Source organism: Athene cunicularia, assembly GCF_003259725.1.
Source record: "Athene cunicularia isolate RWA chromosome Z unlocalized genomic scaffold, athCun1 chrZ_part1, whole genome shotgun sequence".
In the NCBI taxonomy this organism is placed as follows: Eukaryota; Metazoa; Chordata; class Aves; order Strigiformes; family Strigidae; genus Athene; species Athene cunicularia.
In genome coordinates this window covers 34,778,569-34,793,985 of record NW_020799142.1, presented here as the reverse complement: position 1 = coordinate 34,793,985, position 15,417 = coordinate 34,778,569, and the positions used below count along the sequence as shown (strand labels likewise).

General features: G+C 46.2%; 1 protein-coding gene across 2 annotated transcripts in view; it reads right to left on the bottom strand.

Moving 5' to 3' along the window:
* NARS (asparaginyl-tRNA synthetase) overlaps positions 1-15,417 on the bottom strand; it is a 36,213-nt gene extending 20,796 nt beyond the window's left edge. The window contains exons 1-14 of one of the 2 annotated variants that reach the window (XM_026866014.1): positions 15,307-15,380; positions 15,033-15,098; positions 14,834-14,926; positions 14,355-14,444; positions 13,417-13,495; positions 12,455-12,525; positions 12,127-12,213; positions 9,018-9,239; positions 8,494-8,693; positions 7,948-8,083; positions 6,862-6,975; positions 5,596-5,727; positions 4,862-4,993; positions 3,408-4,284 (exon numbers count right to left, since the gene is read on the bottom strand). In XM_026866014.1, the coding sequence (XP_026721815.1) occupies positions 4,153-4,284; positions 4,862-4,993; positions 5,596-5,727; positions 6,862-6,975; positions 7,948-8,083; positions 8,494-8,693; positions 9,018-9,239; positions 12,127-12,213; positions 12,455-12,525; positions 13,417-13,495; positions 14,355-14,444; positions 14,834-14,926; positions 15,033-15,092 (1,548 nt within the window). In that variant the 5' untranslated portion in view covers positions 15,093-15,098; positions 15,307-15,380 and the 3' untranslated portion in view covers positions 3,408-4,152. Of the gene's footprint in view, positions 1-3,407; positions 4,285-4,861; positions 4,994-5,595; positions 5,728-6,861; positions 6,976-7,947; positions 8,084-8,493; positions 8,694-9,017; positions 9,240-12,126; positions 12,214-12,454; positions 12,526-13,416; positions 13,496-14,354; positions 14,445-14,833; positions 14,927-15,032; positions 15,099-15,306 lie in introns of those variants that run through there. The other variant, XM_026866013.1, reaches the window with a different exon arrangement.

Below are 15,417 nucleotides of genomic sequence, written 5' to 3'. Positions count from 1 at the left end.
GGCGCCGTTCCGCGGAGTCCCTGTGCGCGACCGTTACCACAGGACGCGGAGGAGAGAGGGTGAAGCCCGCCGCGCTGCAAGGCAAGGAAAAAAACAACAAAAAAACCCCAAATCGAGTGGTTTTAGAAGGAGGACACCCCTCGCGTGAGGCGCTGGGGGGGTGTCAGGAAGGTTTGGTTTGCCAGCAGGCGAGCTACTGGGAGGAAAATAACCCCCCCAAAAAAGGCTAAAATTGACGTTAAAAACGCTAAAGCGGACATAAGGCAACGCGGGGAGTTTTGTAAGGACGCACTAAAAAAGGTTAAAGATTTAAAATTTTAGATTGACACGCAAAAAAAAGTCTAAAATTGGCGTTAAGAAACCTAAAACGGGCATAAGCCAACGCAGCAAGTTTTCTAAGGACACAATCAAAAATCTAAAGACTTAAAATCTTAAATTGACACCCAAAAATGTCTAAAATTGGTGTTAAGTAAACCTAGATGGATGTAAGACAATGCAGCAAGTTTTCTAAGGACGCAATCAAAAAATAAAGGATTTAAAATCTTAAGTTGACACCCAAAAAAGTTTAAAGTTGGGGTTAAGTAAACGTAAAATGGGCATAAGCCAACGCAGCAAGTTTTCTAAGGACACAATCAAAAATCTAAAGTCTTAAAATCTTAAATTGACACCCAAAAATGTCTAAAATTGGTGTTAAGTAAACCTAGATGGATGTAAGACAATGCAGCAAGTTTTGTAAGGACGCAATCAAAAAATAAAGGATTTAAAATCTTAAGTTGACACCCAAAAAAGTTTAAAATTGGGGTTAAGTAAACGTAAAATGGGCATAAGCCAACGCAGCAAGTTTTCTAAGGACACAATCAAAAATATAAAGACTTAAAATCTTAAATCGACACCCAGAAATGTCTAAAATTGGTGTTAAGTAAACCTAAATGGATGTAAGACAATGCAGCAAGTTTTCTAAGGACGCAATCAAAAAATAAAGGATTTAAAATCTTAAGTTGACACCCAAAAAAGTCTAAAGTTGGCGTTAAGAAACCTAAAATGAGCATAAGCCAATGCAGCAAAGTTTGTAAGGACACAATCAAAAAAATAAAGACTTAAAATCTTAAATTGACACGCAAAAAAGTCTAAAGTTGGGGTTAAGTAAACGTAAAATGGGCATAAGCCAATGCAGCAAGTTTTGTAAGGACGCAATCAAAAAAATAAAGACTTAAAATCTTAAGTTGACAGCCAAAAAAGGCTAAAATTGGTGTTATGTAAACCTAAATGGATATAAGACAATGCAGCAAGTTTTGTCAGGATGCAATCAAAAAAATAAAGACTTAGAATCTTAAGCTGACACCTAAAATAGTCTAAAATTGGCGTTAAGTATACTTTAAATGGGCATAAGCCAATGCAGCAAGTTTTGTAAGGACACAATCAAAAAAATAAAGACTTAAGATTTTAAGTTGACACCCAAAAAAGTCTAAAATTGGCGTTAAGAAACCTAAAATGAGCATAAGCCAATGCAGCAAAGTTTGTAAGGATGCAATAAAAAACCCTAAAGATTTAAAATCTTAAATTGACACCCAAAAGTCTAAAATTGGCGTTACGATACCTAAAAGGGACATAAGCCAATGCAGCAAGTTCTGTAAGGACGCAATCAAAAAATAAAGATTTAAAACCTTAAATAGACACTGAAAAAGATTCTATAAAGTGATGTTAAAAGCAGAGCAGCTGAGCCCTGCCGCGTCCAAGGACAGAAAAACGATTGCCAACGAGGGGTGTTTTCATAGTAGGATCTTTTCCCAACTTTTCTCCTCCCTTCTTGTCACTTCAGTCACTTGAAGGAAATCTTTTTTAAAAACGCTTTGTATGTTCATAAATTCCTAAATATTCTGGATAACCGAAGGCTATCGAGCTCCCCTCCCCAAAAAACTCTCACCATCCCCCAAAACACTTAACAACAAAAAAATCCCACAAAAACTAAACTAAAACCCACAAAAACTAAACCCCAGGGGGTGTGATTACTATTTGGTGGCTTTTCCTGTAGCTCAAGTTGCCATGTAAGAAGTAAGGAAACCCTGGCATTTAGTTGCCATCGATCTGGTTAATTTTTCTCCTCTTCCTCTAACTTATGGAGCTAATACAGAGACAGCAATCCCCCAAACCACTGGAAACTTACAGCTGACTATACTTTTGCAGGTATTTAAAACAATCTTCTAAGTTCTACTTTGGAAGAACAACCCATCAAAAATGGAGCAAGGAAAAGCATGAGAGCGCGCTGAGGCAGGTTACTGCACAGTTTTCTTCTGCTGTGGCTACAAAAGGACTGAAAAGCAGGTGAGAAGGGTGAATTCAGAGGTGGGTAGAAGGAAAACCATCCCAGCAGTGCTTATTTTGTAGAGCATGTGTCATTCCTCCTCGCAGTTCTCACCTCCCCTGCTGCGAAGGGGCACCCCCCAGGTCCCGGCGATGCCACTGCAGGCCCCAACAAACCCAGGACGTCCAGTCCCGCTGTTCCTGAGCTCTGGAATACCCTCTCCTCTTCCGCCTGCACTGCTGGCCAGGCAGATGTTGACTTCCCCCACAAACATGGTCGGGCACGGGGCAGCCCATCCTTCAGCACGTTTATTCACAGCTTTTCTCTCTAGGCTGCTTCAGCAGGGCACCTGAGGTCTATACAAATGGCAAAATTCGTGCCTTTAGGTCATTAATGGGGATTTAGTTTATAAAATGAAATGAGCTAGAACGTGTGCTTCCCACACTTGAAGTCACTTTTCCTCTGCTTTTGCCCACGCGGATGGTGCCTGTGCCGGGAGGGGCTGCACTGAGCAAGCGCCAAAGGGCAGGGGAAAGGAAAAGAACAGACATCACAGGTCAGGAGCTACCGTCCTGTACTCCAGCTTATGTTGCCACAATTTATTGGTTGCTGATTTAAACCAGTTTATATATGCAACATGCACAATGAACAAAACCAGTGATTTATTACAAAAATACGGGTATCGCCCGGGTCAGCAACGCTACGGACGGCGAGTGCGGATGAAGGCTCAGTGCAGGCACCGCGTGACACACCTGCCCCTGGTTCTCTCTACTCGAGGAAACTGCTTTATGACTAAAAAGCATATGGATGACAACACGTTAACTATTGAATTAATCCTATCTGATAACTTGATTACAGCCAGAGAATCTTCTCAGATGCAGCAACACAAGAACACGGAGAGCCAGCTAGGAGAGGGAACCGCTCTACAGGAAAACCTGCTGCAGCGTGAAGGGGGAGCGTGGCTGGGACAGGGATTCAGGCAGGCACAACACTGAAATCCAACTGCCCTGCAGAGTTTCTTTGGGTCTTCAGTCACTTCTGGTTTGAAGCAGGGCAGGAGCTGGGTTTGGAAGGCACCACAAGCACCCCAGTGTCCAGGGGCCACCCGGGTGTGCAGGGACCTGCTGCAGCGCTTCACCCAGGGAGCAGGACAAATAGCAGCAACGCCTCCCCCCCGCCCCCAGCCTCTTCCCTTCTAACCAATAAATAATGGGGAAAAATCTACCAACCAACCAACCCACCGACCCACGTCTCCTGCAGGGGAGTTTGTGTTCAGTACTACACACCTTGCAACAGAACTTCCATTAAAACCAGCAGCAGCTACAAAATCACAGCACTTAATATCATTATTCCCATTTTTATACTTTGTTGAGCTCTTTAGATGTCTCGTCATTCTCAGAGATCAGTATTTGGGAATTTAAAAGAGCCTGAACTCCTGATCTCTCCAACAAGAAACCACAGGAGAACAGAGTGGAATTAAAGCAGGTTAAAAAAAACATAAATCAAATGCCCAGCATATTTATGCCCAGCACATTTTAAGTCACCGAAATTAAAACCAGAAGCATCATCTTGCTTTTTAAATGACAGCATATCAGGATCTTTGCTTTGTGTTGACTTGAAGAGCATAAACGCACCTAACATTTTTTTTCTAAGGCTTCTTCCAGTTAATTAGTAGCATTTTCCATTAAAAAAGGGGTTGGTTTGTTTTCCTTTTCATGCCCTAAATGAGTATTTATATTAACAACAGGCTGTGGTAAGGCTTGTCCTTAGACAGGCTGTAGTATAGCAGAGTGTATCGTCCCTTTCCAAGCACCAGTTGCCCGTTTTGCAGGAGGTTATCAGGAGGATGGCTACGGTTTGCAGCGCTGGACGAAGCGTGGGTAGAGACAGACGTCTCGGATGTGGTGTCTATTCAGGATCCAGGTCAGGAACCGTTCTAACCCCAAACCATATCCACCGTGAGGGCACGTGCCGTATTTTCTCTGTGAAATTAAAATCGGAAAGCAGTTATTAAAGCTTTCTTGTTATTTATAATTGCAGTAATAACACCAGAAAAAAAAACCCACCACCCAAAGGCAAACCCTTCCAAGATTATTTTCTGAGTGATGAGGAAAGCGACTATACTGTTTCAGTGCTCAGTTGTCCTGAGTCTCCTGGGGCAGCATAAGGACTAGAAAGGGAAAAAGGAAGGTGAAAAAGGAAGCCTTGGCGATTCTTTTTCAGCTGCCTCCTCTCCTGCCCTGACACCAGCCAGAGCTCAGGCACTCCAGCCGGCGAGGTCCAACCCCCATATCTAAAAGCAAACACGTCAGGAGGTGTCACGAGAGGAGCACGCCCGCACCACCCCCCTGGGGAGGGTGACCTGGCACAGCCGCGGTTTTAACAGAAGGGACACTCTTACCCAACACATTTTGCCAATGGCTACATGACAACTACTTTGGGCCACCAGAAATACATTGAAATACGTTTCTAATTCAGACCGCGTCGTCGTCAGCACAGTTAAAAAGGGACCAATGGAGTATCGTATGCGAGAGGCAGCAGGGCTGCTGTTTCACAGACCTGGTCGGTGTACCAGTAGTAGGGCGTGGGATCGATGCCCTCTCTCTTGTAGCCTTGGAGCAGCTCCTCGCTGTCCCAGATGCGCATGGAGCCGCCGACGATTTCACCGACGTTCGGCATCAACACATCAACCTACAACACACCACGTACAGTCAAACTATGACAATTAAGCTGCCTGCAGAAGAGGGAGGGAAAACAGCCCAGACTTAGAACTATATCCACAACACGTTTGACCATGTGATTTTAATTCTCGGTGACAGGAAGGCGGGCGACTCCTTCCAGACCCAAGTTACAGATGGAATGAAGTGACTGACTAGGTTTTCTAGCCTAATACTCCTGGCCTCACCAAACTATAAAACTGAAAACCCAACCCACAAAAAACACACCAAGAAAACCACAAAACCAAACAAAAACAGAAAAATAAAAACCACACCACAAAACCACAAACCCAGCAGCATTCCTACCAACCACCACTGTTCCCAGCTGCCAGAGAGCGAGTGCTCAGACAACACCCTCTCCGAGAGCAAGACCTTGCCCTGCCGCTCACCCGGGGCGGGCGCGGAGCTCGCGGTGACCCCACATCCCAGCAGCTCTGCAGAGCTGATCCCTTTATTTCTGTCAGATCAACGCACCACGCCAAGAGACGCCCAAAGCAGAACCTGGAAAGAATTCTCCAGGAATTTCCTGGAGCACTCGCTCACACCGACTTTCCCCGCTCCTGCAGCACAACTTACGGATTCGGTGAGCCGGGAGTCGTCGTGGCAGCGCTGCATGTAGAAGGACTTTATCTCTGCAGGAAATCGGCACAGCAGGATTGGTTCGTTAATAGTGTCTGTCATCAGCCTCTCAGGAGCTTCAGGAATATCCTAAGGTTAAAGATGACTTTATTAATACTTAAAACCCAAACCACTCCAATACCTTGAGTCCCACACGCATCAGGCATGAAACAAAGACAGTTTTGGACCACATGTATCCACACATTCATCCCCACATACCTAGATTTTTAAAACAAACTTATCGTAGGGGAAAATATATAAATCATACATCAGGAAAGAAAACCTGTTCAACTAAAATCCAAGTCTTCCCAATGTTTCAGACAGGAAACTGAGGAAAACCTAACCTGAAATGTAGACTTTCCAAACAACCAGTAACACCAAAGAGCCTGATCTCCCTCCTCCCCAAAACCACCTTCCATAGATCTCAAGACTAAGATGCACAAGTGTTTCCCCGTTATGTATATGGGCTGTTTTTTCAAAACCTCAACTGAGTAGTTATATAGATGAGGTTATTTGGTTTTTATCCAAGTTTTCTGACTGCAATTTGATAAACTGTGAAACACCAAGCAGACCAATTCAACAACGTTACTGTTAGAAAACTGGGTAGAAGCTAAGGGTGACACCCCCATTACGCTGACAGACAGGACACATCACTGATACCGTGATCACAGCTTCTTAAACCAACACGCTTTGCTTAGTCAAACCCTGTCTATCCCTAGAAGGTTTAATTCTGACTTTTATTCAGCCAATGCTATCACACTTTTCTTAGATTCTGATTTTCTTAGGTCTCCTCCTAAAAATGTCACTTCTCTTAAATCCTTTGAGGAGCAGGGCTACACCACCAAGTCCTCTCAAGCTCCTTCACATCATTTTGCCTTACAGGCTGGAGAACGAGACAGGGAACAGACAGACAGGTTTTGATTCCCATGTTCAAAGACGTTCTATGACAACCCAACCCAGGCGTGCACTCCCCAGTACAGCACTGCTACACCTCCCAGCACCGTCCAGACAGGCCTCTGGTTTATAGCAAACCTCCCATGAGACTAGAACATCCCTCCCGATCAGTATCATTCCAAACAAAACACAACAGATTCACACAGCAACAGCCAAGCCAACAGCACCGTGGCCCAAACACACTGTTCCTCGAGGGACTGACACGCCCCAGGCGCAGGGCAGCGGGGTCTGGTTTGGTGTGAATTCCTGAAGAGCCCCAGAAAGACTTACTTCCCCAAACTCGTAGTAAGTGCCATCTTCCTTCTTCACATCGTGCTCCTTCAACCACTCAATGGCCTCCGTGTAGTTCATTCGTCGGAAAGGACGTTTAGGGGGCTGGAAGCCCTGAAAAATAAGAGTAGACATAAAGCCAGGCAGAAAAGCACTGTTTTTAAAGAAAAGTACATTCCTAGTTGATCAGCGAGTCCACTTCCAGGCTCAAAGCATACACACCAGTCTTCCCAGCTCATACATCAACAAGTTATGACTTAATAAAGAAATGCTGCTCAGTGCTGAGAAGCTAGAGCCAAACACAACCTCTGTCCCAGCACAGTAAAGCTCACAGGACAGGTGCTGAAAGGGGTGGCAGGAGGGAGAGGAGAGGAAGCATCACACTCGGCCCCTCGCAGAGGCTCCATGGGCGAGGCCGCAGAAGGTTTTGGCTTCCCTGTGCCCAGAACAGCTTCAGCCCCGCCTGCAGCAGGTGGGCTTGCTCCCGCCGTTTCCTGAGCCCAGCCTCAGCCCAAATTTAAAACTGAACCTCCCGGCGTTTATTGGGAAATCGGGGCAAGTTAACAAGGAGTTTGTACGTGCTGTGAGAGAAAAGCTAGAGATGGAGATAAGGTCAGCAGGCTCTTAAAGCCATCTTCCTTGCGAAGGCAACAGAAGACAAAGGGTCTCTAACAAATGAAAATGGCTTAGAGCTCCATGTTCCAGGGTGGAAAGTAAAACACCGGTTGTTTCATTGCTCCCTTGTGCTCAATCTGCAAGTACCAGCCGATCAATATTACGAGCTCTGGGATAGAGGTTTTTATTCCACTGGTACAGCACACGCTGCAATAAATCCCAGCACACTGCTGGCTCCTGGAAGGGGCTAGCAGGGAACTCCTTCCCCACAGTCCCCTGCTTCTGGAAGAGTCATTACCAGCCCTGCAGCATTTTCATTCTTTTGAGGTTAGTTAATACTTTTATTATTAACAACAGTAAGCTGGCAGAGCTCACTGCCATGCCCTGCCTTCCCCAACGAAGGTGCTCAGCAGGAAAGGCTGAAGGTTGTGTTTTCCTGGCTGTCTGTGACCACCCCACGCTGCTGCCTACCGGGTTTAGGTCGTACAGTAAGCTCGATGCAGGAGATTTCAAGACTCTGTCTACCACATCACAAACCAAGTTCTCCAGTCGGTCCAACAAATCCTCAAAACTTATAAACGGACATTCAGCTTCAATGTGAGTGTACCTGAAACACAAAGCCACACCATTACACAACCACACACAAGCAACGAATCTTTATCTATGAAAAAAACCACTGTCATGAAAAAACACCCGACAACCCCAAACCACACATTTTTGTCCCCTTTGAAAATAAAGCCATAAAAAAAAGGAAAGCAACAATATAAACTGTAATTTCTAAAAAGACAAAGCTTCCCAAAAATAGCTCAGCTCTGTTTCACCTGGACCTTCCTTCACTGACTGTCAGCACAGCATGACAATTCACCAAGACAAAGTGTTACCCAAAGAGACTTTTGCTCAGCCCTTCCACGGCAGCGTTACGCTGGCTGCTCGCTGCACACTACATCACCCAGCTGCTGCTACTCCCCCGCTTCAGGAATCCACTTAGAACAGCACAGAAGTGTCCTCTCTCCGTACTCTGCCAGGTGTCTGCGGGTCCTGGACTGCTCTGCCCTGTACGACTGAGCAACGCAGAAAACATCTCCTAAGGCCGGGATGCAGGTCTCCAGGTAGAGCTGGGACGACTGCGTCAAGTACGCCTCTTCACCAAAATAGTCCAGTTTGAACAGGGTCGAGCCTCCTTCCACCTGCGTCTGCACTAAAGTGGGCGGTGTGACCTGTTAAAGAACAGGATGGTCACTACTCGAGAGAGGAATTAAGGAGAACACACAGACCTGCTCTTCAGTCTGGTGTCCCTCTGCACCTTAAAAAGGGCCATGCAGCTGTTTGCGACGTGTGCCGTGACGCTTCTGCGCCGCAGAAGCATCTACATGCCTTTGAGATATGTCTATGGAAGCAATCAAATAGCAGTTTCCTTAGAAACAGCTTCTCTTTTGTCCCGCCTGGTCAATTAGAAAGTCTGCACAGTTTTTCCAGGAAAAAGACAGCCTGGAAGTCAGGACACGACCACAGTCCTTGCTGACAAGGGAGAACATACTTACTTCGTAGTATCCGTTGGCAAAGAAGTGATCCCTGAAGGCCTGCACTACCATGGAGCGCACCTTGAAGATTTTGGACATATTCTCGCCCCGAATCATCATATGCCTGTTGTTAAGTTGCACATCAACCTCGGAATCCTCGTTGAGGAGATTGTCAGCCCCTCCTGCTGGGGCCAGACCAATAAGCTCCCAGTAGTCGCAGTTCAGCTCGTGGCCTCCCGGAGCCTGACAATGGGAAGAGAAACAAAAGTTTCACAAGTCCATTTTTTGCCCCTTGGATGTCCCCGCCTGGCATCGTAGCAGAGATGTTAATCCAGCTGCAACAAAAGATGCTGAAATCCTAATGGCAGTATTTTCCAACTTTGTTGGAAACACCGTTTGTGACCCAGCACGGGTCTCCCTGACTGAACATAAATGGGACGGAGTACTGCAGCCAGGTGACGAGGAGCTCCCACACACCTTCAGTCCAAGTGTAAGACCCCACAGTCAGCTGGGTTTATTCAGCTGGAGAACAGAAAGCTAAGCTGGGGGAAACTACTTAATATCTGCAATATCTAGCGGGTGGTTATAGGGAAGGTGGAGCCAGACTCTCTTTGGACATGTCCAGCAAAAGGACAACTGTCTCGGGATGCAACAGGAGAGATTCCAATTGGCTATAACGAACCGTTTTCACAAGGTTCACATTCTAGAGCACAGACAAGCCAGCCTGCAGTCCCCAGCCTTGGAGACCTTCAGGAGCAGCACACCTGGACAAGCCTCCCTCATGTCAGATCTTCAAGAAGAGGGAGGAGCAGTGACCTTCGGAGGGTCCCCCCAACCAAAACCATTCTGTGGTAACTTACACTGTGCATTACACGGACTAGTTTTGGCTAGGACAGAGTTAGTTTTCTTCACAGTAGTTTGTACAGTGCTACTACAATGCAGCACGTAAGCCTTAAGAACACAGCAGACACACAGAGTGAGGAGTCCTCCCACCTATTAGAAGAAAATGCAGACCCAAGACCGCAGTACGGCGTTCAAGGTATTTTGTTCTTTGTGCTATTTGAGCCACTTTCTCCTGCTGGCTGCAGACTTCAAAAAAATTGAGAAACCTTGCTCAGATCATGACAGCAGAACTGGCTCGCTGCGGGTGCTTTTGGGTGTGTGTGTCTGACACCGAGCAATCCTTCTGCACTAGGCAGCATCCCAGCAGACTCTGAAAACTCAAGTTCCGTGCGGGTCAATCCCGCCGGGCTCTGCACACCTCTCGCTGCCTTTCTGGTCTCACCAGCTCCCCCGCGTGGGGCACAGGCGGCTTCTCTCCCCTCAAACCGTGTTCTCATTCACAGTGTTTTCAGGGTATAAAGGCAGATTTCCAGACTCTAATCCTACAGATTTCCACAACGTGGTGCTTTTGTTCACTAGAAGCACTGCATCGTTATGATGAGACATGAAAACATGAAGGGTTTTCACGGCCCAAACCATTATGGGCAGTAGCATACCATGAGTCACTTATAATTACCAAGTGCATAAAGTTGTTTAAAGAAGCGATTCCTGATTGACTGCATTTATTTTTACAAGTCCTGGTAGTGTAAGTAGTGACGAAAAGGAAATCTTGCTACCTTCTGGTGAGCAAACCCAACGGGGAGTGGACTCACATTTCACAGAGTTCGGCTCTTTAACCTTACGTCGATCTCTTGGGGATAGGCCCTGAGCAGCAGGGAAAACTAGAACAATTAAGCATACCCAAATTTCATTTGCAAAACATGCCAGTAATGGCCAACAGTACATAGTTTACAAGAAAACGGAATTCTCTAAAAAGCACCACAAAAGGTTAACACTTTGACCTTATTTTACACACTACAGGCAGCCACAGCGAGGGACTACATCACTCAAATATTGTCTAACACATCTTGGAAACATTGTTTGAAGCAACAGAACACTCCAAAATGTGATTTTATTTTGTTTTTCAGACATGTTTCTTCTCCCTGCTAACTTTTGAGAGTTAGTACGCTTACTCGGGAGCCCAGACAGGAGAATACAGATTGCCAACCCACACAAAAGAACAACTCTCACCACAAGAGCTGATGACCATTTTGACTATGTATCTAAAGGAAGAGGTAAGCTGACAGACTACCAAGATTAAACAGTATCCTCTACATCTCAGCATTACTGCTTTGCTTTCTTCTTCAGAAAAAACTGACATTACTAGAAGCAGCTATTAAGAGGTCACGTCTACTAAGGCCTACTCAAGCACACACATGGCCTGAGCACACTTGCTGTTTCTGCACCACAAGCTAAGTTCTGCAACACAGCCTTTTTGCAACACCAACTTACTTTTGTCTTTCAGTCACCTCTTAATAACCAAGGCAAAATTCCTACAAGGATTTTCAGTAAATATTCTGATAGAGGCCTGCACACCCCACTGAGGGCACCGAGCTGCTGTCACAGATAACGATTCCTAACAGCTCATCCCCTCTGTCAGCCTGAACCCTTTCTAGGGAACGTCCCTCACACACAGCTGCTCCACACAACTTTAGCCCTAAATCCAGATTCCAACAGTTTTCCACACAGTAACAGCGTGTAGATCTAGACTGGAACGAGAGGCACAAGGCATAAGCAGCATCATATTTTGAGACCTAAAATCACACCGGCTGAGCCATTAATCTGAGACCACCATTATAAACAAAGCTTTACAAAACAAGTTCTAGTGAACTGCCTGCCTCGTGCACCTGCCAGGTGCTGGAGGAGAAACAACCCTACAAACCACCTCGGTAAGAGAGCTAATCCCCAATTCTTGGCCTCACCAAATAAAAACTGAAGAAACCTCTTGTTAGGGTAAGCAAAGCTATATCACCTACTTAATATAAATTTTCCACTGTTACATTCTAGCAGTATCTGTGAGACATAGGAGTGGAAAACTGTTTCAGGCAAAAGCAGAACGGTCACATAGTTCAGCTGTCACACACCAAACTGGGGGCGGCAGCAGCTGCTTTGGGAGGTTTGTTCTTTTCTCTAAACCAAATTCCCACCAAAATTGTCTAATAATTATTTTCACTTCTGCTTCTCCTTCCATCAGGAGAACAATAAAATGCTAAAGAGGAGGAGCACCCGAAGACCCCACGCCCCGTACCTGCTTGCCTTCAGGAACGAGGTTCAGCGTACCATAGACTGCAACGCTGCTCTCCGTGGAGAGAACGAGCCCGTTGTAACACTGACACTACAGAGAGAAAAACAGAGGCACGTTATGGGGGGGTATTTTTGCTTCTCCTACGACATCTGCTGGAGTCACAGACAAAAAGAGTCACTTCTAAATAGTTCTCGCATTGGCAAAAACACTCCGGTGGTAGGAGACACAACTTAATCAGTAGGTTTAGGAAAACTTCTAATCATGTACACAGAAGGGATGAGGTGTGAGCACTTATTTCATGACAGAACAGAATTAAATCACCACAGCTTACCAGTTCATCTGAAAGGACACACTGAAGAAAACCGGTGCCATCTCGCAAAACAATGAACATTAGGTTTTTTCCTAGTTAAAAAGAGAAAAAAAAGCGCAAGAGCCTCAGCTTTATTCGCCAATCCATTCGAATGGACCCACTCAAGACACCCTAACCCCTGCTGAGCAGATGATGACCCCACTCCTCCATTTACAAAGCAAAGCCGCTGCGGCGAGCGCTGAGCCCCAGCAGTGTTCCAGGAACCTTTCAGAGCGCAAAGCCTGCGCCAGCCCAGCGGGGAGGGCTCACCCCCCCGCCCCTCTGCTCCAGGGGCTGCTGCAGACCGGCTGCACAGGCCCGGGGCACACCCAATACGAGGGAGCCACGGCAGCCTGCTTGCCCACCCCTCCGCAAGAAATAACTGCTCACTATATCCAGATCCACAACCACTTCATCAGGCCCTCCAGGGACAATTACAACAAAGGCCTGTGGAGTCAGAGCCCTCTGCCGTGCACTTCTGTGCCCCGACTGAAGCCACCCTGACGACCAGAACACCAACCCTCCTGGTAGCAGGTAACACCTGCTAAACTTATTTTTAAGAAATTATGCTACTTTATATAACTTTATAATTCCAATTTGCTGATTTTACTCTGAGCAGATGCTGGTTAGCTCCTTGGTTCATGGGATTAGTTTAAAACACAACATAATCCTTTTGCAGAAATTCTGCAGGACTGGCCTCTAAACTGAAAGTCCCATGAGATTTCAGCTAAGACCTGCCTGTATGCTCATACACCACGCAGCATTTTCAGTGCTGTAGTGGCTGCTGTGATAAACTAAACGTCTGACTGACAGTTTAAAAATTTAAGAAGAGGCACTGCCTGATTCATTTTAAGCATCCAAATTGTGAAGGCTACTGCAATTCATTCCATCTCTCTGCACAGGTTCAGTAACTTCTGCTTTGATTCTGGTAACCTGTGGTTTACCTTGCCTCCGTAATCTGTGAATCCAGCCAAAAATCTTCACCCTCTGGCCTCTGTAAGCCTCCAGCGCATCAATCTTCACCTGTGAAGCAGGGAACGGGAGCAATCAAATGGAGAAGTGATTCACCACAGGACTCCTTAGAACCCAAGTGCACGGGACCTCCCTCTCCACAGAGCGGCCCCTCCCCAGGGACGGGGCACAGGCACGGCCGCCGACACTCAGAGCTCCTCAGCGAGGGAAGAGGGTTTGAGGCAGGGGACAGCATTCCGAGAGCTCCCACCCAGCCCCTGCTCTTTGCAGGTTTACTCTGCCAGGTAGAGGCTGAGGACTGTAACTGCCTTTGAGGCAGCTTGCTGGGCATCTGACCGAAGGGAAAACGTGCAACAGCTCACAGCAGCCCCGGTGCCTTCAGCCACCAGGTGCCCTGGGAAGGATGCTCTGACACACCTTCTGGCACTCTGAGCATGCTCAGGGCTCCAATCAAAGCCACCTCCTCCACACACACCTAGAAAACTCTTCTCCTCAGGCTCTACCCAAAAACCCAGCACAGCACGTGCAGTACCAGCCTGCACCGTCACCAAGGCCAGCAGGATGGGAACTGCCTTCCACGCCTCGGTAACTCACTGCAGCCTCTAACCAGAGGCTTCTTCACTCTCCACCACCGCAATCAAAGCCAAGCCAGTGAGCTTTTTCAAACAGAATTATGGTCTGTACTGGCAGACAGACACAGAGAAGTCTGATACGTGAACTCAGAAGGTCCAGACGCCCATCAAGCACATGAGACAGACCAAGTCTATATACTAGAAGGCACAAATAATCAGAAAAACAAAGTTACATTTGCAAACAGTAACAAGGCAGGGCCCTTCCACAGCTGCCAGAGCCACAAAGCAGAGACAGGCTGTACACAGGCCCTGCAGCAAGTACACCAGATCCTACTCACACATTTTGGCTCTGGAAGACTAGGATCGTTCTTGATAACAACCTTCTTGGCTTCCTCCAGGTTCTTCTCTCTTCTCAAGAGATCTTCTGCCTGGTTTAAAACAAAAAGTATTAAACAGCTGTAACAAGGGTTTGTAAGATTCCCACGCTTTACAATTACTGGAGACCATAAAAACCCTTGATGTTACCCTGCTGAGGCCTCAATGTGCTCAGGTTCAAGGCCAGGATGAGAAACAATGCACAAATGCATTTCTCACTTTTTCTGGGAAGTCTAAAGGCAATAGATTGCAATTATTCAAAATTCACCCGGTTGCAGCAATTTGCAAGCAAAGGCAAACTGTAAATAATGTACATGTGAAACGACACAGGTAAAGACCAAACTGAGGCTTTTTTGGAGGGGCAGGAACGACAATGCTGTTAAATGGTTTTGGAAAAGAAAGGTGGAGGGCTTCCTCCAACTTGGCATCACCTCCAACCTACCTCCTTCTTCTCCTTCGCTTCATTCTTTGTTTGTTCCCTGTGCCACAGTTTTTTCACATTTTTCATCTGTGACTTTGAAATGATGGCCCATCTCTAAATTAACCCAAGGAGAGAGCAGAAGATAAAAGATTACACTTGTGGCTTTCCCACAAAGGAACGTTAAAATAATTTCTACTAAGAAACTCTAATGATACATCACCTCATTTTCTTTTTGCGAATCCACATAAATAGTAGGAAATGGTTCCTTTCCTGCTGTCATCAAAGCCTAAAAAGGGGAAAAAAATAACAAAATCAATGGCACCGCAAGCACACTAAATTCATCCTTAAAGATGATCAGACATCCTACTTCTGATCCTTCTGGTCAGGGTCGCAAAAACAGCTCTAAAACTGACACACAGAACTCTGAGACCAGTTACTTGACTTAAAGCGCAGTTCACTCTTCAAAACAAAGAGCGGGTGTTTTTGAGAGTTACCTTTAGAACAGTCTTGAAGGGTTTCTTTTGTGTCCCATCACCAGTGGAATCATTGCCCTCTCGGTCAGAAACATAGAGCTCTTCTGTAACGCACAGCAAACAACGGCAATT